We start from the raw sequence: 22,917 nt of genomic DNA, 5'->3' as shown, positions 1-22,917 counted from the left end.
GAACAAGGCAAGGTACTGAGGTCCCAAGCTGGCAGGGAAAACGGGCTCAGAGGTAGTCCCAAAGGGGTTTCCGTGATTCAACCCATCACACCATATACAGTAATATTTGCAAGTGGCAAAAGAGTTTGAATGAACAAAATGCAACAGCTCTAGCTGAAACAGCACCAGTTCCATGCACCGTCACTGGCGGCAAGAAGGAACTGAGGGTGCCGGGGGCCAGCAGAGCGGCATACGCGCACCACTCCAAGGGGGGCCAGAGCCAGTCCCCTACGGATACTGCTGAGAGAAAAACTTCTGGCAGCAGTGCATGTGGCGAGCACACCCCCCCCAAATTGAATGGACGTGAGCGATCACTTGAAGAATAACAGCGTGCTAGACCAGTCAGAGGAGGGCAACCTCATGGCAGACTAGGCCACTGGCAGGAGGGACACAAGTATAACCACAGTTATTAGCCCTGTATTAGTGGTGTGTGTGTGGTCACAAACAATGTCAGAGCCCTCCAACACCTGGGGCTAGTTACACACTCCTGGAGTTGTGATGTGGGTAGGGCTGGCAGTGGAAGGCTGAGCAGCCCTTCCCAGCCTGACACCAAGGACAGGAACGGGCAGCTCACAGCCATTGGACATGCCCGAGACCAGGAGCTTATAAGACTCAGGGGTGTTGGACATGTAAGCTGTCAGTAATTCAGGGCAGGGACTATCGTTTGGTCTGTGTTTGTACAGTGCCCTGGCACAGTGGGGTCCTGGCCCAGAGCTGGCTCCTAGGTGCTATGATACAAATAAGTAATAATAATATATGGCTAACAAGACTATCCAGTTAGAACAGTTACTGCTAACCAATGATTCCTGGAAGGGAGATAACCTCATGCTTCAGGGCTTAAGCTAATCTCGGACAGGGGTTCAGCTTTGGCGTTTCTCACACCTTCCTCAAGTGTCTGGTGCTGGCTCACAGAGGCAGGACGCTGGACTTGATGGATCTTGGCTCTGCTCCACTCTGGCAAGTCCTGTGTTTCTAAGAAGAAAGGAAACTTGCTGCAGGACAGTGACTCTGCGTCTGCAGAGCTGGCGAAAAATCACGTGTGCAACATTCTGGAAGCATCACTGAGACCAAAGAAGCCCATCTCTGCCACTCTAGTCCTGCCCCAGTCACCCAAAGGGAAGCATGAGCCCCAGGAGAGATGAGGAGACATCAGCTGGAGAAGTCTTGGGAAGGTTCCAAAGTGAGGTTTGTTTTTAAAGCAGAGACTTTGGGGGAGGAGATAAGGAAACAGCACTGACAAATTTTCCATTTTATTTAAAAAAAAATTCTAGCAGCAAAACCAGTAACAATTTGAAAACGAAGAGAGAGACTGTGACACAGAAAGAGAGAGAGAGAGAGCTGGGTTTTGTGGAATTCCACTTCATTCACTCAAGTTCCTTATAGCGGGCAAACATAACTCTCCTGACAGCGTCCCGGTACGTTTCATTGGACTGCCTTTTGCTGGGCTTCCCTTGGGTTACTAAGCCAGCTCCCTTCTTCTGACCTTCTGCCTGAAAACAATACAGACAGCTTGTTTTAGCAATTCTTTGTGTTCTCCTCATCAGCACAGGTTGCCAGGGAGATTGCTTTGGCTTTATTTGACAGCTGTGCTAATGACCTCGAAAAGGGGTTACATGGTGCACTAACATGCTGAGAGGATACAGATTTGGGAGGAGTTGCTGATGCTGCCGTGGACAAAGAAAGCGAGACAGCAAACAATCTAGGAAGACAGACTCCAAAGCATGGGCAGTCAATGGGGAGGGACCAATCCAGGAAACAGCGATGCTCAGAGCACTAGGAGGGGGTGGGAGCGGACAAGAGCCAGTGGCAGCATGTAATACAGCCAGTAATAGAGGTAATCAGAACCAATTTGATTTGAGGAGGACACTGAACAAAGGAAAAGAGGCTGAATCTCAGATCCCACAAGGAACAGTCTTTCTCATTAACCTGTCTGAACATCACAACTCTCAGTTGCTCTCCCATCACATGGGATTCCCACAGGCTCTCCTAGCTTGCTCTGAATTCTGACCTTGTGAATGATCAATGTCACAGAGCCAGTGATTGTATTATGCAATACTGCCTGCCTAGAGTGACCCAACTAGAGCAACACAGAGCGTGGGAGTTGTGTTTACTTTTAAATGCTAGTTATTTGGATGCTGAAGGTTTGATCAATTCAACCCAGAGATCCAAGTCTCCAGAGGCTGAATGAAGCACAAGGCCCTGTAATAACACGAAATGGGAGGAGAGGACCTTCCACCTTTGTGGCTTCTCCCTGAGAGCTTGACAGGATTGTCATGAGCTGAGGAATCTTGTTTGCAGGTCAGCCTCCCAGGGCTAATCTGAGTTGGCTTTTCTACAGTGCCCATCCCAACAGCTGCAGGGGTCTCCAGGCCAGGGCAGAGTGAGCACCTGGGGACATTTTCTGACCATGTTTGAACCAAAGAAGGAATGGTGTGTTTGCTGCCTGAGACAATGAGCGTTCAAGCACACACGTTACATTCCGAGCCTCAGATGATCTGCTTTGAATTATACACTGGATCAGAACATGCGAAATTCACAATGCGTGCTATGTTGCGGAGTTAAATACATCCTCCATTCAGGGTACAGAAACAATACCATGTGACATATGTAACCAACACTACACATATAGCACCCAGCTAGTCATGCGCTAGTCTCATAAGGCAAAATATTTAAAAGAAATCTCCACATTATTTCAAACAAATGCAATTTGACACTGAACAGCAAGGGGTAAAATGCAATGACTACATTGTTCATTATGGCAAACTCCCTCCACTGTACTTGTCAAGCAGCACTGGCACATGTGATTGGGTTCAATGCAGGTGAACCGGTGTGAAATGTCAGGGCCTGTGTTATACAGGAGGTCAGACCAAAGGATGTAATGGTCTCATCTGACTTTGAACTGTACAAATCTGTGAATAGGGGCTATTTCCCTGATCCAGAAGCTGTGCACAGTTCTGATCTCACCAGGCAGATCCCCTACCCCCCACATTTCTTTCAGATGGGCATGTGAAATGCTACCAAATTCAGGATTGTACTATCTGATTTTGAAGGGAAAGGAAGGCGTTTCACCTCTACTGGCGACATCATGCCCTGCTGCTGGCGTCCCAGTCCTGAGCCTTCCTTCGAGCCCATAGCCTGCAACATGCGGCTTCCTTTGTTATTACTATCGATTCTTGCTTTACTCGCAGGGTTATGGTCACTGCAAAAAGAAAACAACTATAAGTATCCATACACATAGCTTTATTCTATTTTCCAACATGGTACCAGGGATTTTCATCACAGAATTGATTGCACCTTGGATAACATCAAGGGCTTTTTGCAAAGATGCACCCATATTGCGTGCATGAAACATGCTGTTCGAGGCTTATTTTGGGTTCACTATGGTGCATTATGCATGCATAATTCAGGCACATTTTTGAAAACGTAGCTCCTGAAGTCCAGCTTCAAGGTGACTTGCAGGGGAGTGGGAGGGGAAATGGGTGCGTATCCTTAACAATATATTCTTTAAGACACCCAAAGAAGGCCTGAAAAGTTTTACGTACACACGCGTGTATGTACAGGGTTTGGGTTTTATATATAAACTTTGGAAATACCAGGAATGGGAAGTCCCTCCTGTCTTGCTGGAGTTTTCCTTTTGAACACTGAGCTGGGAGGAATTGGGATCACACTCTCAGATTTGAGCTGAAGGGGTAAAGGTGTCCAATTATTAACAAGGGGAGCTTTTCTTTCAACTGTTCTCACTGATCGTTAGCAAAAACCAAACAGCTTTCAACAGTCTGAACAACAAACACTTCCCCTTTCAGTCAGGTTCCATTTTTTAGGTATCTATGCTATCACACACACAGTAAGTTCTCCAGTCATCTAATCTCTTCCAGGAAAAACGGAGAACACAAAGACCTGACTTTCTGATCCACAAAACACACAGGGAAAAGCCTCCTTCCAAACCTTCATATATCAAAAAGAAACAAGGAGCACAAACCCATTTCTCCTCTTTGCAGGTCACTTTTAAGCCAGCCTAGCAAACCCAAGGCTTTTATTCTGCCTAGTATGCCTTGGCACCTGCAGACAAATCATGGCACTGTGATACCTGGCTCCAGATACCTGTGATACCTGGCCCCAGATACCTGGCTCTCAACTTCCTAGGAACAGGGTAGCCAGGCTCCTCCCTTCGCCAGCAAAGATCTGGTCCCAGCTTTAAATCCCACCCTCCTCTGCCAGCACATGTTGCTCATTTCAAAGGGCCCCACTGTACATTTGGCACAGAGGCCACTGAAAGGTCAGAGAATTCATGGAAGGCTAAAACTCCATGTTGCTTTACACAGAGAATGCAGCCAGCTATCCAACCCTTCACTCCATCCACCCTGCTGACCTCATCTCATCCAGCTACACACAACGTGCCAGTCTGGCGCACCCAGCCGCTGACAGCATCAGCAGCTCTGAGGAGTCCTGGATGCCCTGAAGAAGGCGGAAGAGCAGCTGTTACCTCTCAGAGTCCCAGGCCTCCTTCAGTCGTTTTCTCTCTGGTGAGTCCAGGCGCTGGAATCTCTCTCTCCGGTCATTTCCCTTGTCTTTAATTTTCCCCTTTACAGTGGGCAGAAGAAAGTTAGCATTAATAGAGAAGCTATGACTGAGTCACTGCACGGCCTGCAGCAACATGGGGAGCAGCAGTCTAGGTAATTGACGTGCTCTCCATCACTGTAAGACCCAATTGCCTCCAAGTGTTTGTAAAGACACAAAAGAGTCATCTTCTCTGCCTCCTCCTCTTCCAGCCTGCGGGGAGGAGCCTGGTTAGTGAGCAGGATGGTATGTTTGGGGAGCGATAGAGACTGCAGAACACAGCTTTTCCTCAGTAAGTCATTGCCCTTTGTTCTGAGGGCAGCCAGGCCCCAGCGCCGCTTTTGTGGCAGTGAGTTCCACAGTCTTGGTCCAGTCCTGTGGAAATTCAGTTTCCCACGCTCACAAACATCCCTCTGTCGGGGAGGGAGAAAGGCTCTCAGGTAGCTGGGACCAACCCCAGGGAAGATTTTGTATATTCGACAAGAGAGCTGGACTCCGGGGAGCAGGCACAAAGGGAGACCTGGGAGACACTCACCAGTGGATTAGAGCAGCACTGCATGTGGCCCAACAAAGCAAATAGATGGGACTGTCCCTCTGAGATTCCCAGGGAGCAGCTGGAACTGTCTGATACTCTATGCCAGCAGCTGAAGAGCCGCTTTCTTGGCCTGACTGACTGACTGCTGGATAAATAGGAGGCTTTTATAGCCCTGTGTTTGGCACCACTCCACGGAGCCTCCCTTACCGTGTCACAACATTGCTCCCAGCAAGTCCAGCATCTAGCCTACTTGGGATCAGACCAGTGCTTATGCTGTGGCTGACACTGGGTGGGGAAGGAGGAATATGGACATCAGCCACCCCTCTAGCATTGCAGACACCAAACTCCTGCTGCTCCCCATGCTCTGCAAGGTGGGTGCCGGCCCCTGCTTCACAGACTGGAATGCTCCAGCTCACATGAGCACAGGGGCGGCCCACAAGGAGCCCTGCAAGGCACAGAGTGCTGGTGAAACAAGAACCACTTACATCCAGGTGGGCTGATGAAAATCAAAGCAATTGAAATCACTGATTTCAAGCCTTGATGTAACCCATCGATTTTAATCATGTTTTGCAGCTGTACTTCAGTTATTGCCCTAAAGAGAGGCTGATTCTTATTGGTCAGAAACCACTAAAACATGTTGACATGCATCTGACGAAGTGGGTATTCACCCACGAAAGCTCATGCTCCAATATGTCTGTTAGTCTATAAGGTGCCACAGGACTCTTTGCTGCTAAAACATATTGATTTGCAGGTAAACAGTTTTTCCACTAAATGTGGTGCTACTTTTCGCTAACCAGGAAGATACCTGATATTTACATGCCTTTATTTAAGCCACTCGACAGCTGCGCTAATTTTGCATACAAGTCAGGGTACCTTGAACATCCCACACAAGCATAACACCAGCTCCAGTTGGAACCTCCTCCTTTTGCAAGGACATCACCACACCAAGACCATGCCCAGCACCATTTGAGAGGAAGAGCAGACTCAGGCTGTCATCTGGCTGACATACTCATCTCTAAGGTCGGACCTTTGCACCAAGGGCCACAGCATAAGACTCCCCAGACTGCATGTGGTTCGCAGGCTGAACTCTGGGTGTTTACAACATGTGTATGGTGGAGGCAAGCGAACACTGGGGGTTGGCTGTGGGCTAGCACAGGATCCTACTTCGGTAGGGTGACAGATATACCATGCTGAGCTAAAGCCTCCCCACCCCCCCACACACACACCTCTCGCTCTCTCCTCTCCAGATATGCCAGCTCTTGCTCGGATCGTTTGATCTTCCTGTGGATCTCCAGGTTTTGCTGGAAGGAGGAAAGCAGAAGTGTCTGTCAGTGGAGAAAGCAAACAGCTGGAATCATGGATTGAGTCTAGATGATTTGATGTTTTGTGCCCAAACTTAACCTTTGACCTCCTGCCTGACCTGCATGCATTAGGCCATAACTTCCGACACCGCCCAGCATTGCTGCTTTCGCAACTCATTTAATACCCATGCACTGGCGCCTGCTCTTGGACAGTCAGAAGTCTTTCCTTTCTCTTCCCAGCCAAGCTGTAGAGCATGGAATCACCGTCACTGCTTTGTAGCCTTTTGTGTTCCGGAGAGTGTGTGAATTTGGTATTCACTGAAGTGAGCTGGCTGAAGCTGTGCAGAACACAGGCAGCTACTGTCCTCGCTTCTGTCTCTGCAACTCTGCCTGCATCCGCCTCCATGGCCCGCCCCACACCCTGAAATGTGTTGCTGCGTGTAGAAAACAGTGTCTACAGATTCAGGTAGTAAGTGCTAGTTTGTATGCAGCACTCTCAGAAGTACCCAGCCAGGAATCCACATCACCCAACAGCTGGCTCCCTTCATCCACCCCATCAGAGAACTAGCAGGTAGCACATCCCAGGACAGGCATGCTCAACCTTATCCCTTTAGTGCCCCTCCTCGCTGAGGCAGGTTAACCAATAACCACCCTACAGCACTGATGACTTTCTATAGCTCATCTCCACACTACGTCCCAGGTGTAAAGGCACACAGCTCTCCCCAGGAACACGTGGGGGAGAATGTCCTGTTTAACCTCCCCCTTCCCAGTACAGTCCCTGGCTTGGGGAGGTTGTTTATGCCTGCTGGGTTCTGCAGCCCGTAATACCATACTTTAGCTAGTTACAGAGCATCGATACATGTTGTCCACACAAAAAGGCTCTGAACAGAGAGGCTTCGCGGGCTACTGAGCCAGGATCCAATCAGTTCCGCCCACACAACTCCTTCCCCTTCCCTCATAAATCACAGGCTAAGTCATTTGCAGCCCTGAAGAATGGAACCAGCTGGGGCCCCCATAGGGCCTCCATTACCTTGTGCAAGTTGGAGAGTTGCTGATGCTTGATCAGCACTTCCTTATTGGGGAACTGCCTCCTGCACAGTAAACAGGCCAACTTATTCCAGTCAGTTAGCTTGTCCTCATCACGGTCAGCCTTCCTTGGCTGCTCCTCCCGCTGCGCCGGTGGATGGGGAGGCTGTGGCCGCTGCAACTGCACCGCCTCTTCCTCCTCCTCCTCATTGTCGCTGTCTCCTCCGTACTCGCCTAGGAGCCCTATCAGAGGGTTCACCACCTTGGGCTGCAGACAGAGCAGCAGAGGATAATGCCACTTTGCAACCCCAAGTCTGTTCCGCCCTGCCAGGCCCTCATGTAATATCCCCCGCCTCAGTCTCTGCCTGACAGAGAAGTGGGTGGCATTTCAGCAGCATGGGCACCACATGGAAGGAAGCTAGCAGCTAAGTAGTCAAATGTCCCCTGTATTCCCAAGATGGGGTGCCTGGCCATTAGCCACCCAGCCATGTATTTAAGCACAGGGGATTGCCTCTCCAAGTCAGGAGGGACTGGGGATGGGGTGTGCAGCAGGATGGTTCTTTCCTGTATGCCAGTTGCAGTGTCACTCTCCTTGGATTTCCCAAGACCTTAAAAAGGGTGAGATTCCTGCGTGTTGGCTATAGACCTCTCTGGTCCACGAATCTTGTGCAAAACAAGTTCTGAGTTAAAAAACAAACAAAAAACCCTCTGCAGTTCTTTGAACATTCCCTTCTCTGCCTGATGAGCACCAGAAGCAGGAGTACCCCAAAGCCAGGGTGTAAATCAAGGGGGAGATCAGGAGATGCCACGTGCAGAGACAGCGGCCTCCAAACCCACTCCATCAGAAGTCTGCATAAAGTTAAACAAACAGCATTGAGAGCAGGGGCTAAGGCTTTGAGGTCTAGGTGCAAAGGGAGGGACCCCCAGCTCATTCCTCTGCACTCTATACCCTGCAGCAATGGGATTTGTGCTAGGAAAGCAAACAGAGGATCAGGTCAAGGTTCTGTCTAGTTTACTTTTTCTCCACTAACAAGCCAAACGGCAACACATGCTACGGAGCGTCTTACCGGAGCTGAGCCCTCTTCCTTCTTCGCTGAGGGAGGCAATGGTTTTTTAAAGACGTCTTCAACAGGGGGCTTCTCCTCTACAAATTCATTCTGAAACATCCAGGATTGGGAGTTAAACCTGCAGTGTTCCTGGAGAGCAAAGTGAGAGTGCCCAAAGAGCGGCCGGGAACTCGCTTAGCGAGCATCCCTGACAGACAGTGGAAGGACGGAAGGGTTTAATGTTGCAGACACACCTTTCTCTGGGCTCAGCAGAGGCTGTGTGTGTCCTAGAGGTAATGTCCTTGGAGTCTGGTGCAGCAGCCACACTGCATGAATCCCCTCCCTCCCCACCACTTTGTTGAGCACTTTCTGCTGGACCAGTCCATTGCAATACTGACAGCAGCTGCCAGGGAGGCTGTGTCCCCCTGCTACAGGCAGGCTGGGATCTGGGGGACATGACAAGAGTAGGATTACTTATTCAGACACATCCAGTCCCAGAGGACTATGCGACCTCCTGAACTGAACTCGAAGTGAGGGAAGATGCTGAGTCATCCACTATGCTCCTCGACAACAGAGCTGCGTAATCTGGGTTCAGAGTGTTCCCTGTTCAGGGAGCAGCTTTCCCGCACAGGTGCACTACAGCACAGTAAGGACAGGAGTGGAGGCGAGCGATTTCAGGCTGCACTCATGTCAAAACCCCCATGCCCATCAATCCCCTTCTTGCTGGCATTTGGTTACACTAGCTCCCAGAGACCACAGTCAGAATCAAACCCTGTGTGCTCAGTGCTGTGCCAAACATGGCCTGCCTACGTACGTTTCCCTGAGGTGGATCACAGCTGTCAGCTGGTTCCATACCGCAGCTCCCCTCTGGGCACAGAGGTTATTAACGGTCAGTACTGCAATAGCACGTGGGGGCCCCAGTCCAGACTCAGGGCCCCACTGTGCTAGGTGCTATACAGAACAATAACAAAGGATGTCTGCCCCAAACAGTTTACGATCTAAGCTGTGCCTGAAGCAGCTGAAGCATTGGTCCCCTCCTCCCTCCAGCCCAGGACCGCTGCCTGGCTCTCCTGTCCATGTATGGTTTGGGGGTATGGGTTGATTGCTCAGGGCATGCAATTGGGCGGGAGGTGAAGATACACTTGCTGGCATATTGTCTTTATGTACCATGGGGATTTTGGTGGCAGTTCTGTTACGATGCCCAGGTGCTTTCAGCATTAGGGGCCTATGAGTTACAAAAGATTCCTATACTCCAGAGCCTGCAGGGACCATTGTGTTCATCTAGTCTGACCTTCTGGAGAACACAGGCCAGAGAACACCCCACAGTCCTCTCTCTGAAAGCTCTCTCCAGTCTTGAGTTAAAAATGGTCAGGGATGGAGAATCCACCACAGCTCTGAGTAAACTGTCCCAATAGGTAATTAGGTAATTATTGGAGATATACCAATCTCCTAGAACTGGAAGGGACCTTGAAAGGTCATCGAGTCCAGCCCCCTGCCTTCACTAGCAGGACCAATTTTTGCCCCAGATCCCTAAGTGGCCCCCTCAAGGATTGAACTCACAACCCTGGGTTTAGCAGGCCAATGCTCAAACCACTGAGCTATCCCTCCCCCAATGGCGAATGACTCTCTCATTAAATGTGTACGCCTTATTTCCAGTCTGAATTTGTCTAGCTTTGACTTCCCACCCTATGGCTGCCATCTAGCCATAAAGAACGGGAAGGTGGTCGTGACTCCCAGGTGGAGAACCCACACTCAGCAGTGACTCTTATGCTCTTTCACTGCCCCTGATCTCCCTCCTAGACCTTCAGAACAGCCCCTCTCAGCTCCTCCTTCACAGCTCAGCTGCCGAGCGTGAGACACTGGACCATTCTGATCATTGAGACAATTTACCTTTGCTGAAGTACTTCTGCCTCTCTCCTTTCTGTCCCTGCCGGATGGCTCCTTCCTTTCACTTGTCCTTTCATGGCTCCCATGCCTCTTTCCCCGGCTGTTCGTAGGGGCTGATGCTGCTTCTCGGCCCACTGTGACTTGTTTCTGAAATGGAGTGTGTGCAAGAGAGTTAGCAAAGAGCAAACGCCTGGGTCCCAGTATTAGACTGATGATATGGAGACAGCAAAGGAAAGAGATTGCAAGGGCAAAGGGACTGAAGGAGACAGTGGAAGAATGAGACAGTGGAAGTGGCACTGTGGACTTGGCTGGGATGGGCGCGAGGGGGTGGGGAGGGAGGTCTATGGCACAGTAACCCTGGCCACAGCCACAGGATGCTGATGGCTACTGTCCATGGGGAAACAGCCCCCCATGGGGTTGGGAAGACCTGCTCTGGATAGCACTTTTCCAGCAAGGCTGTAGCTAGCGCTCTAGGCTCTATGGACACAACAATGGCTCAGCCGTACAGCCAGAAGACAGAGCGAGCGAGAAGACCAGAGATAAAGCTTAGTTTTCACCATCACGTAATGGTGGCAGTCATGTGCTTTCAGTCTCTGGTGAGGTCCAGCAAGGGCACTCTTCCTGTGGCATGTCTGCTGAACAAAGCAGGGACATAGACCTCTGAGGTGGGACTCTAGGGGACAGGGAAGAGCATAGGGTTGAGCAAAGCACCCTTTAGAACAGTGATACTCCGACTGAGCTCAGGAGCCGCAAGTGGCTCTTTAACATGTCTCCTGCGACTCTTTGCAGCACATGATATTAAAACACTGTGTGATTTAATTATTAACCAATCTAAGTTTTTAACCAATCAGAATGCTTTTACTATGTTATTAGCCAATTGTAGTTAATAAAATAATACTTGGTCAGTCATTTTGCAGCAAGAATTAGATAGATTAGAAAGATTGGATTAAAAACGAAATATTTCCCCCATCATACTGTTTAAGTATGACTATATAATACTATAGCAAATGAAACAATGAATTCACACGACTGTGGCCCTTTTGGGTAATGTCAATCACTAATTTGGCTCCTGAACACCTTAGGTCTGAGTATCACTGCTTTAGTGAGTTAACTGAACCAAAGTGAATCCAATCAGTTCCAAATCTCTCCTCCCAAGTCAGTGCTGTAGACTCTACTGGGAAGGCAGAGCTTCTTGAACTTTCTGGGGCACTAAGCAGGGGACAGGACCTGGAAATAAAGCCCAATCTGTATTCCCATATCCCAGACCTCCTTCAACTGCACCATCCGACTCCACAGGGGAAAGTGGCACCAACGCTGTGAAATGTGCTCCTTAGAGGAGAGTTCACACAACCTGCTATAAAACCAGCTAGGTGTATATTCTCCTGCCCACCCACTCACCTGTGTCTTGGGGTCGTAGTATAACCCAGCTATAGGGTCATAGTAGTTCCCAGTGTCAGGATCATAGATGAAAGTGGACACATCTGATGGAGCTGAATGGGAAGAGAGAAGAACCAACATCAGATTCGCCTTAGGAGAAACTTTTACAAAAATACAGGTGTGCGCAAATATTGAGCTGGGGGAAAGATGACCAGCCCTGGAGATGGAAGCCCTCTCTCCACAGAGCACATACATTGCAAGCTTCCCCACACTGCTCTGCCAATATCTTTCACTCCTCTAAGGCTGAGAAGATAAATTTATTTTCACGACGCATCCAGCTCCGACTTTGTTGATGCCAGTTAATGCAATGCAGGCTTTTGCCCACTGGTGCCTGGACTGAGACCACCAGCTGATTTCATTTAAAGGGACACAGCCAAGTTGAAATCAGTTTCAAATAATGGTCAGTTTCAAAATAATGACTTAAAAGTGGTTTGATAAAAGACGGTTACTCACCGTTGTAACTGTTGTTCTTCGAGATGTGTTGCTCATATCCATTCCATGTAGGTGTGTGCGCGCCGCGTGCACGTTCGTCGGAAGACTTTTACCCTAGCAACTCAGTGGGTCGGCTAGGCGCCACCATGGCACCGGATATATACACCAGCCGACCCACCCACTCCTCAGTTCCTTCTTGCCGGCTACTCCGACAGTGGGGAAGGAGGGTGGGTTTGGAATGGATATGAGCAACACATCTCGAAGAACAACAGTTACAACGGTGAGTAACCGTCTTTTCTTCTTCGAGTGATTGCTCATATCCATTCCATGTAGGTGATTCCCAAGCCTTACGTAGGCGGTGGGGTCGGAGTGAGATGTTGCAGAATACAAACTGCTGAGCCAAAGGCTGCATCATCTCTGGACAGTAGACCAAAGAAGCAAAGGTCCGGATAGAGGACCATGTAGTAGCATGACATAGCCCCTGGAAGGGTATGTGAGTTGGAAAGGCAGCAGAAGAAGCCTGAGCCCTGGTGAAACGAGCAGTAAGGTGGCTCGACGGAACATGGGCCAAGTCACAGGAGGTGCAAATGCATGACGTCATCCAAGATGAAAAGCTTTGGGAGGAGACAGATAGGCCCTTTATTCGGTCTGCCAATACAACGAAGAGTTGGGGGCGTACAAAAAAGCTTGTCTGCTCGACATAAAAAGTGAGCACCCTACGGACGTCTAGGGAGGGCAAATGTGCTCCCGTCGCAATGAATGGGGCTTCGGAAGAAGACCGGAAGGAAGATATCCCGGATGATATGAAAGGTCAACAGCACCTAAGGGAGGAAGGCCGGACGTGGTCCCAACCGCCCCTTGTCCTTATGCAACATAGTGTACTGTGGGTCCACTGTGAGAGCCCGAAGCTCGGAGACTTGTCCAGCTGATGCAAAGGCTACAAGGAAAAAACTGTCCCTCAGGACAGGTATCTCAGCGAGCATGTTGTCAGTGGCTCGAATGGAGCAGGCATAAGTCTGCTTATAACCAGGTTGAAGACCCTGAAGTTGGTGGGGCGGCGAACCTGGGGGCATAAATGCCCCAAGCCCTTGAGGAACCTAGAAACCACAGAGTGTGAGAATATGAAGCGGCCACTCTCCCTTGGGAGGAAGGTAGAGACGGCTGCCAAGTGCACCCTTAACGATGAACTGCGCCAGGCGCTGCTGTTTGAAGATCATAGGCAATCCAAGACGAGATGGATCGGAACCTCTGTGGGAGAAACCTTGTGTTTCATAGTAGCAAAAGAAAAACTGCCAGTTGGGCAGATACGTTAACCGAGTGGAAGGCTTCCTACCACCCAGGAGAATCCTGTAGAACCGAGGGAGAACAACGTAACTCGGATCGGTTTAGGCCCGCAGCAGGCATGCGGAGATGTGCAGGGATTGCAGGTCTAGGTGGTAAAGTTTGCCGTGATCCAGCGTTATGAGGTCTGGGCAAAGAGGCAGGGGAATCGGTTGGCTACCGACCGGTCTAGCAACATGGTGTACCAGTGCTGCCTGGACTATGCTGGAGCGATCATGATCAGATGCGCTCTGTCCCTGCGGAGTGTTAGCAGGACCTTGCGAACCAGCGGGAGCGGTGGGAAAGCGGACGGCAGACGGCTCGTCCACGGCATCAGAAAAGCAGCCAAGATCGAGCCCGGGGAGAGGCCTTGGCATGAGCAGAACTTCTCTCTCGTTCTGTTCCCGCGAGAGCGAAGTTCCAGAAATGTAATGGATAACATCCGGAGGAATCAACCACTTGAGAGACAGGAAGGAACTGCTGAGGCGATCCGCCAGAGTGTTCCGGACCCCTAGGAGAAAGGACGCTACCAGGTCCGTCGATTGAGCTGTGCAGGAGTCCCGGAGCTGGATAGCTCCTTGGAAAGAGAGGAGGACCGTGCTCCTCCGTGCTTGTTTATGCAACGGGTGTCCGTTGTGTTGTCTGTGAACACCGAGACACAACAGCCTTGTAGGTGCTGCTGAAACGCCTGGTATACAAGGCAGACTGCTCCCAACTCCTGGACATTGATGTGCAATGGCAGCTGTTGAGCCAACCAAAGGTCTGGAGTGGGAAACTGATCCAAGTGAGCACCCCAGGCAAGAGATGGGGGCGTCCATCATGAGGGACACCGAGGGTGAGGTGGATGGAACAGCACCCCTGCACACATCAGGGAGGGCATCGACCCCCAGTTGGGGGAACCTAGGACGCTCGGGGGGATCGAAGCGACCATGACCATGCTGCCTCTGGCCGGGTGGTACACCGATGTGAGTCACGATTAAAGTGTACAGAGGCGAAGCCTGGCATTTTCGGTTACGCACGTGCAAGCAGCCATGTGGCCCAGGAAACCTAGGCAAGTTCAACGCAAAGTTGCCGGGAAGGTCTGTAGACCTTGTACAATGGTTACCATCGCGTGAAATCAAGGCGTAGGTAAGCAGGCTGTGCGATACTGAAGTCCAGGGTGGCCTCAGTTAAGTTTACTCCCTGAGTGGGAATCAGGGTGGATTTCGCTATATGGATCATCAGGCCTAAATGCAGGAATAGGACCTAGTAGACGCCCACACGAGAGGTAACTTGGGCCCCGGTGGCCCCTGGAATGAGCCAATCGTCCAGATACAGAGCACGTGTATCCGACGGTGGCGGAGAGGGCGGCGACTACAGCTAGACACTGTGAATACACGGGGGGCTGCATAGATGCAGACCGGGAGGACCGTAAACTGGAATGACAGTTGGCCATAAGCCGGGGGTACCTTCTGCGCGGAGGATAAATGGCGACGTGAAAATACGCGCCGTTCATATCGAGGGCGGCATACCAGTCTCCGAGATCCAAGGATGGGATGACGGTCCCCATGGATACCATGCGGAACTCCAGGTAAATGATTACTTGTTGAGCTCCCGCAGGTGTAGGATAGGTCTGAGACCTCCCTTCACCTTGGGGATCAGGAACTAGTGGGGCTAGAACCTTTTGTCCCTTCGTCCTTGGAACCTCCTCTATAGCTCCAATGATGAGGAGCGCCCGCACCTCTTGCAAGAGGAATTGCTCGTGAGAGGGGTCCCTAAGAGGGATGAGGAGGGATAGGCTTTTGCCCGACTGGTGTTAGGAGGACCCTGATTTTGGCCCCTTGGGGTCCTGACCAACGCCTATGACTGCCTCCGCGTCGCCTGCTGGCAAAGCCCTGTCCTTGTCTAGGCGCAGGGTAAGGGCGGTGAGGCTGGCGGAGAGGTCGGCAGTGAGACATCGGCATGTAGATGCCGAGAGGGAGTGCGTAGTGACCTCGCTGTCCTTTGGGCCTTGCAGCCTAGGGTCAGTTTTGAGAACAGGCCTTTGTCATTGAAGGACAAGTCCTGTATAGTGTGCAGCAGCTGCGAGGTAAGGCTCGATAACTGGAACCATGAAATGCACCTCATGGCAACACCCAAGGCCAGAGTCGTGGCTGTGGAGACCCCTACATCCAACAAGGTCTGGAGGGAAGATTTCGCCACTTCAGCCCTTTTTCCAGGAGGGCATCAAACTCTTGACGGGAGATTTGAGAAACCGACTCCGTAAATTCTCTCACCGCCGCCCATAGTAACGGCTAAGCAGGGCTTGCTGGTTTGCTACGCAAAGTTGCAGGGTGCCTGCCGAGTACATCTTATGGCCCAGGAAGTTCATTTGCCTAGCCCCCTTGGATTTAGGGGCTGGTACCTGTTGGCCATGGCGTTGCGTCTGATTGACGGACTAGATGACAAGGGAGCAGGGGGAAAGACGTACATATAGGTGCCTGTCGCCCCTGGAGGATACCATGCACATGCATTCGACTCCCGTGCCTACGGGCGGGATAGTGGCCACTTGGAGATTCATAGTGAATGCCACCCGTCTCGGGAGGTCCTGATGGGCCCCCAGGCCGATTAGGGGAGGGCCCAAGGAGCACGCTTCTGCCACCGCCTCATCTGGGGAGGAGGGAGAAGAAAGGCCGGGGGCAAGTGGGTCCTGTGTGGGCTCACGCTCCTGGACGACCTGCTGATCCGGTGGGATGTGGGAATCCGGTGGCAGAACCGGACTTCCTCCGTACCGGTCGGAGGGGGACAGCTAACTGTCGCCCCTGGTATCCAGTGCTCTGACGGAACAGAGCGCGATGGGATCACAGGTAGGCCTTTGGCCTGATGGCACGCCCAAGATGTACAGGGCAGCCACTGATGGGGGTCAGGGTCCTGGCCTGGAGCACCCGGAAGACTCTGGTGTGCACATCCGAATGGATGGCCATGGAGAAGTTAAGCCCTGGGCAGAGTCTCCCTCTCCAGCTCATGGCGCTCGACGCGGCACCGGGGATCGGTACCGTGAGGCCTACCGGTACCGGGAGCGAGAATGGGACCTGCGACCAGAACGATGCCGGGAGGTTGACTGAGATCTCGAGGCTCGACGCCGGGAGTGGCTACGTGAGTCCAGTGCCTGGAGCGGTGCCGGGAGCTGGATCGGCACCGAGTGTACCAGGTCAGGGAACGGGACGCTGATCGGTGCCACGGGTACGACCGGTACCGATATGGGGGACGGTGCCAGGACCGTGAACGGTGCCGGCACCGGGCTTGGCGACAGGACCGAGAACGTCTGCGGGACTGCGATCGTGAACGGTGCTGCTCTGTGGTGCCGATGCAGGGAGGCGTGAGCAAGACAAGCTCGCCGATAGACAATATAACCCGCACCGGCGGTGCCGGGGGTTAACGCAGCGCAGGCTCTGCCCTTGCCATCAACTCTCTCGCTGTGGAAATGTTTCCGGCGTGGAGGGAATAGTGAGCTCAACCACAGCTCGCACCGGGGAGCGTTCAGGTGCTGGACTCGACGGCTCTTGCGTGGTCGGAGTCGACGGTGCTGATACCGTCGGTGCCGCAGCAGGTACAGGTGCCAGGCAGTGCGACGTAGTAGAGCGCTCGGGCTGCGGATCAGGCGGCTCTGACGCAGCTTAATAGTGAGCTCGACCACAGTTCGTACCGGGGAGCTTTCCAGCACTGGACTCGACGGCTCTTGCCTGGCCGGAGTTAACGGTGCGGATATTGTCGGTGCCGCGGCAGACATCGGTGCCGGGTGATCCGACTGAGCATAGCACTCGGCTGTGGAGCAGGCGGCTCGGATGCAGCTTCATAGCGAGCTCGACCACGGTTCGTACCGGGGAGCTTTCCAGCACCGGACTCGACGGCTCTTGCCTGGCCGGAGTTAATGGTGCAGATATTGTCAGTGCCGCGGCAGACATCGGTGCCGGGCGATCCGACTGAGCATAGCGCTCGGCTGCGGAGCAGGCGGCTCGGACGCAGCAAGGATATTGTGCCTCTTCATCCTCCAGGAGAGGGATCCATGCCGAGTGGATGTCGAAGCCAGCGACAGCCGGTGCCGAGAGGCCTTGGCGGTACCGGCGATCCGGTGCCGAGGGAGCGCTCCTTGAAGACTAACCAGCGCTCGGTGCCGAGAGCGGAGGAGCAAGAGCTGCCTCCCTCAGGAGCTGTTTGAGACGAAAGTCCCGCTCCCCTTTGTTCTCAGATTAAAGGCCTCACAAATGCGGCACTTATCTGTGAGGTGAGATTCCTCGAGGCACTTAGGAGAGGATCTCTTGTCGGCATCGGCTTGTGGCCGGCTGAGCATTATAAAACCCTGTGGACCGGGCATCGGACCCGGCACCGGGTGAGGGGAAGGGGATAAACCCCGAACCCCTGTGAAATAAATACACTATACTATACTACAAACAAATAAAGTTAACTACAACTATAAACATCTGAACTATATACTTAACGAGAGAAACTACGAGTAGCTAGGGAAGTGGAGGTCAGCTAAGCCGCGCTCCACTGTTCCAACGACCGACACGGGCGGTAAGAAGGAACTGAGGGGCGGATGGGTCGGAAGGGGTATATATCCTGCGCCATAGCGGCGCCACTCCAAGGGGCGCCCAGCCGACCCACTGAGTTGCTAGGGTAAAAGTCTTCCGATGAATGTGCACGCGGCGCACGCACACCTACATGGAATGGATATGAGCAATCACTCGAAGAAGAACCTGCCCCTGCCCCTACTTGACAAGGTATGTGTCTCTACAATGAAAGCTGAAACAGGAGGGGAAACACTGATCCTACAGGGCGCCCATGAAAAGAGCTGTGCACAAAGTGCTGTCAAAGGCTTCCGGCAGGCACATCAAGGAATATGAAGAATGTTTTTTTCTCTCTAATCACCATCAGTTACAGTGATCTGAGATGTTACAAGTAAGGACAGTCAATGCCACACAGAAATGAAATTTTTTACATGCTATTTGTACAACCCTCCCATACAATTCCTGTAACTAAAAGAGATCAGGGGAAAATATTTCTCTATTTTTTACACTGGTTGATTGACTGTATACAATCAGTTGGTTTCCCCTGTTTGTGTGGGTCTTTTACACACAGCAAGGGGGAGAAAAAAACCATAATAAAACAGGACAATGTGATTGTAAACCCAACAAAACTGGTAGGGGAACTGAGAGGCGAGAGTAGGACCAGAGCCTACTTTCAGCTCTTAAAAAATTGATTGATTTCAAGTTGGCAGTGCTCCTTTAAGTACCTATAAAGAAGAAAAGAATCCACGGTAAAAGCATGGTAGAAATTAGCCTTACACTGCGCTCGGCTGTGTCTCTGCGATTCGGCACCTCTCCTGTCCCGCATGCCCCTTTTGCCCTGGAACAAGAGAGCTGTTTAGACACAGGTCACAAAAGGAGACTATCTGGCAAGCACTCCTCTCTCACATGGGCTCCAAGAATGCAGGGTGACATGCCTTCAGCCATTTCCAATGGAGGAAGAACCGGCATCGCTTTTCCCCTAATAAGGGGACAAATGTACTCTCCCAGGGCCTGATCCAAAGCCCACTGAAGTCAAGAGAAAGACTCATTTACTTTAGTAGGCTTTGAACAGGGTTCCAGTTCAACAGTGATCTCCAACCTGTGCTGTATTGTACACAGAGAACATCCCACATCCCATCCTCCCAAGGCTGTACAGAAGAGATCCTGACCCCACCTTGGATTGTCTGTAGCTGTTTTTTTAAAAGGCTCTTATGGGTAAGTACTTTTCTGAAGTTATGGCAGATAATGAGCCAAGTATTGATTAATAGACATGAGCCAAGATTAACTCTGTGAAAGCATTTCAGAGTACAGACAACAGCAGCAAGTTCAGCAAACTTTGTTCTTAGACAGGAAATTGGCTAAGCAGAACAATACAAAAGCTCCGGAGTTTCTGTCGTGTGAACTGTAGACTAGTAAAGAAGATAGTTGCATTAGTCAGACTAGATGATCACAATGGTCCCTTCCAGCCATGAACTCTACAAGGAAGGAAATCTGCAATCTTTCTGGGAAGCGGTTCTTGCAGTACACTTAGTTCACCTTACACAGTAGGGGCTTTGAAATACACCCCCAAACCACTTACATTTATAGCACGTTTGCTTACAGCTTACAAATCGCTTTATACGTCTCTGATGATCCAACGCACCTGTTTGCGCCAGTCCACTAGATTACTGTTCTGTGCCTTTCTTTATCTCTCTTCTGGATACTACATTTGAAACCAGTTGCCCATGAAGGTACTTGTCCTCCAACGTAGAATGAATGTATTTTGTCTTTGACAGGCTTTTTCTTTGCTAATGTCAGAAGCTATATTTAGCTTTGCAGAGTATTGTAGAATATATATATCTCTTGACAAACGTGAGCCAAGTGGACAGAATTGTGGGAAAGCCATAATATGGTATGCCCTACGCCCAATATATGTGTACTGGCTAAGCCAGACTATTTGATCCTTTCAAGTCTCTGCCCTAAACCCCCTCTGCCCTAGGTACTGAAGGTCCGAACAGAGTGTTATAGACTGAATGGTGCATGTTGCAATGCCTAAGAGTTAGGAGCATAGCAGTTTCGCCCTTGGCTGAGCGTTCTGCCTTCAACCTGGGAGGTTTTTGGCAGTTCAAAGGAAGTGGTCTGGCAAAAGAAAGCTCAGTCCCCATGCTGGCCACCAGCAGCCCAATCTCCCCTTCAGCGTGAGTGCCATCATAGCCAACAGCACAGATGACAACAACCACAACTAGCCCCTTTTGCTAGCTACAGGTAAGTCACTCCAAGATGCAGCACTGGCGCAGACCTACCGGGTTGTAGTAGAGTTTGTTGGCCTGCTCCCCGTAGTCATTTCTAGTGAGAGAGAAACAGAATTTCCTAATTAAAACTAGATTAGCTTCATGTTTGAGACCCCTGCCCTAGGAAATGCCGAAGCCCCATCTCCTAGCCCCCAGAAAATGGGAATTGGTCAGTGGACACCAACTTTAAAGGCCACTTGATTAGGACAGTAGTTCTCAACCAGGGGTATGCGTACACATAGGTCTTCCAGCGGGTACATTAACTCATCTAGATATTTGCCCAGTTTTACAACAGGCTACAGAAAAAGCCCTAGCGAAGTCAATACAAACTAAAATTCCATACAAATGACTTATTTATACTGCTCTATATACTATACACTGAAATGTAAGTACAATATTTATATTCCAGCTGATTTATTTTATTTTTATATGATAAAAATAAGTAAGCAATTTTTCAATAATAATGTGCTGTGACACTTTTTTTATGCCTGATTTTGTAAGCAAGTATTTTTAAGTGAGGTGAAATTTGGGGTATGAAAGACAAACCAGCCTCCTGAAAGGGGAACAGTAGTCTGGAAAGGCTGAGAACCACTGGACTAGGAGGTTAAGCCCATACAGCCAAAATACTCTTGCCATTTGTTTTTCAGACACCCAAGTCACCTTGTCAAACTTGGATGACTAAAGTTAGCCTCAAACCTCTGGGAAGGTACCTAATTACCTATCCAGGAACCTGTGCACTATTTGGGTGCTTAAGCTTTAGGCCTCCAAGTATGATAAAGTGGCCCTAACTGGAGAGACCAAGGCACTACAGCCCATTGTACATCGGATAGTGTTGCCTCTCATCTTCTCTCACCTTCTCTTTCCTGTGGCTAGATTCACAATCACGGTGTGCCCATCAATGCAGATTGGGGGATCCAGGTTCTGCAGAACCTTCACCAACTGCACCGCTTCCTGGGGAAAGAAGAGACAAGCTTGCATTCTTCAGAAGGAAACAGAAGCCCACTTCCAAAATCCAGCCATGATGGAATGAACTCTGAAGTGACTGGGGCTGTTCTAGGTGAGATATTTGAGGCTGAACCCTGGTGAGAATACAGGTCACCCACCACACCATGTAACAGGCTCCAGAAGTGACTGGATATGAACCAGGTCTTATAGTTTGATTACTGAATTCAGTAAATCCATATCCACTAGGGTCTATGAGCTGATAGGGAGAGTTTTGCTGTGCTGGAGGACTCGACCCAGACCCACCAGGGAGAGAGCTGTGCAGCTAGCAGCAGGTTGGAGTACCACCCTGGGACAATAAACATTACAAGAGCCCTGTCTCTTTTAAACACGTTTCAAAGACTCTTGGGATGTGAGGAAGGGGGAAGTGCATATTTGGGTTCCCTGCCCATCCTCCAGCCCCTTCACCAGCCAGGGAGGGACCTCGCCTGGATCTTGCTTTCCCTGAGGGCTGCTGTTGCCACTAGCCTCTGTGCAAGGCAAGGCCAATAAGGAGAGAGTATTGGAAACGGTTCTGCCCGAGGACAAAGGCAGATCCCTGTAGTTGATTGATATGTGAAAGTTTACATCTCCTAGAGCTACTGATGCAAGAAATTCACCCAGCTTAACAGTATCTATGGAGGACTAAAGCTCGGATGGTTTGTACTGGAGAGCAGAAGGAAGGACGAAGAGCCGTCAGCCATTCCCCACACCTAGGACTAGGGACTCGGCTAGACAGACCAAAGTGGGACTAGGCCAGGCTGAGGCTGGCCTGAGACACTGTTGCTTCTACTAGCAAGACAAGCCTTTCCAAGGTAACTGTAGCGTGAACTTGGATGTCTATGATAGAGCAAGAGAAAACATAGTCCTTTCTCTGTACAGACACTGGGGAAGGGTCAGGGCCACTTACAGCGTGCGAGTCCAGTTCCACAAAGCCATAGTTGTCACTCCTCTGGCTAGCCCTTTTCTTAATGATGCTCACGCTGGAGGTGGAGAGACGAACAAACGGTGCCAGCAGCCCCACGATCACTTCCGGAGGGGTGAAGCGAGGAATACGCTTCAGCATAATTGCTGCGGCAGCCCAGGCAGGGGGAGGGAGAGAAAATGAAGACTGAGAACATTGCATGAAGCCAGCCTCTTACCACCACAGTGATGGCAAAATGAAAATAAACTTGTCTGAATGCCTCTGATGCAGCTGCTTATGCAGCCGGCTGCTCACTTCCTCTCCCAGGTGTAGCTTTACATAGATGAAGACCCAATCTCCTCCCATTGTCTGCACCTCTGCTATCTCCGGGCCCTGTAGAAATCTGGGTCTGCCCCTCCTGATTTTGGAATCACGCACAAATACAATCACTCCTGAATTCCTGCCAGTGAGTCCCTGGCAAAGACAGACAAAAAGCGGCGAGGGCAGAAGGAGTTGAGGTCTGAGCTAGTCACTGGACCTCCAAGAGGAGACCTGAACCAGGCTATGACTAGCAGGAAGCCTCCCTGTTTGAGGACACAGCCACTTCGCCATCAGGACAGAAGCTGCTCCATGAAGACATCACCTGTAGCATGTTC

The 22,917-nt window shown here is 50.8% G+C and overlaps 1 protein-coding gene across 3 annotated transcripts in view; it reads right to left on the bottom strand.

Annotated features, from left to right (window-relative positions):
* Window positions 1-1,292: 1,292 nt before the first annotated feature.
* The window catches only part of RBM6 (RNA binding motif protein 6), a 149,458-nt gene continuing 127,833 nt past the window's right edge, over window positions 1,293-22,917 (bottom strand). For 2 of the 3 annotated variants that reach the window (XM_039547807.1, XM_039547808.1), the window contains exons 11-22: window positions 22,268-22,428; window positions 21,230-21,327; window positions 20,389-20,431; window positions 18,884-18,944; window positions 11,790-11,881; window positions 10,395-10,538; window positions 8,526-8,654; window positions 7,463-7,726; window positions 6,358-6,432; window positions 4,523-4,620; window positions 3,109-3,238; window positions 1,293-1,529 (exon numbers count right to left, since the gene is read on the bottom strand). In XM_039547807.1, coding sequence (XP_039403741.1) covers window positions 1,404-1,529; window positions 3,109-3,238; window positions 4,523-4,620; window positions 6,358-6,432; window positions 7,463-7,726; window positions 8,526-8,654; window positions 10,395-10,538; window positions 11,790-11,881; window positions 18,884-18,944; window positions 20,389-20,431; window positions 21,230-21,327; window positions 22,268-22,428 — 1,421 coding nt within the window. In that variant the 3' untranslated portion in view covers window positions 1,293-1,403. The remainder of the gene's footprint in view (window positions 1,530-3,108; window positions 3,239-4,522; window positions 4,621-6,357; window positions 6,433-7,462; window positions 7,727-8,525; window positions 8,655-10,394; window positions 10,539-11,789; window positions 11,882-18,883; window positions 18,945-20,388; window positions 20,432-21,229; window positions 21,328-22,267; window positions 22,429-22,917) is intronic. The other variant, XM_039547809.1, reaches the window with a different exon arrangement.

This window comes from Mauremys reevesii, linkage group 7 (assembly GCF_016161935.1).
Source record: "Mauremys reevesii isolate NIE-2019 linkage group 7, ASM1616193v1, whole genome shotgun sequence".
In the NCBI taxonomy this organism is placed as follows: Eukaryota; Metazoa; Chordata; order Testudines; family Geoemydidae; genus Mauremys; species Mauremys reevesii.
This window is presented reverse-complemented; position numbering and strand designations above follow the sequence as displayed.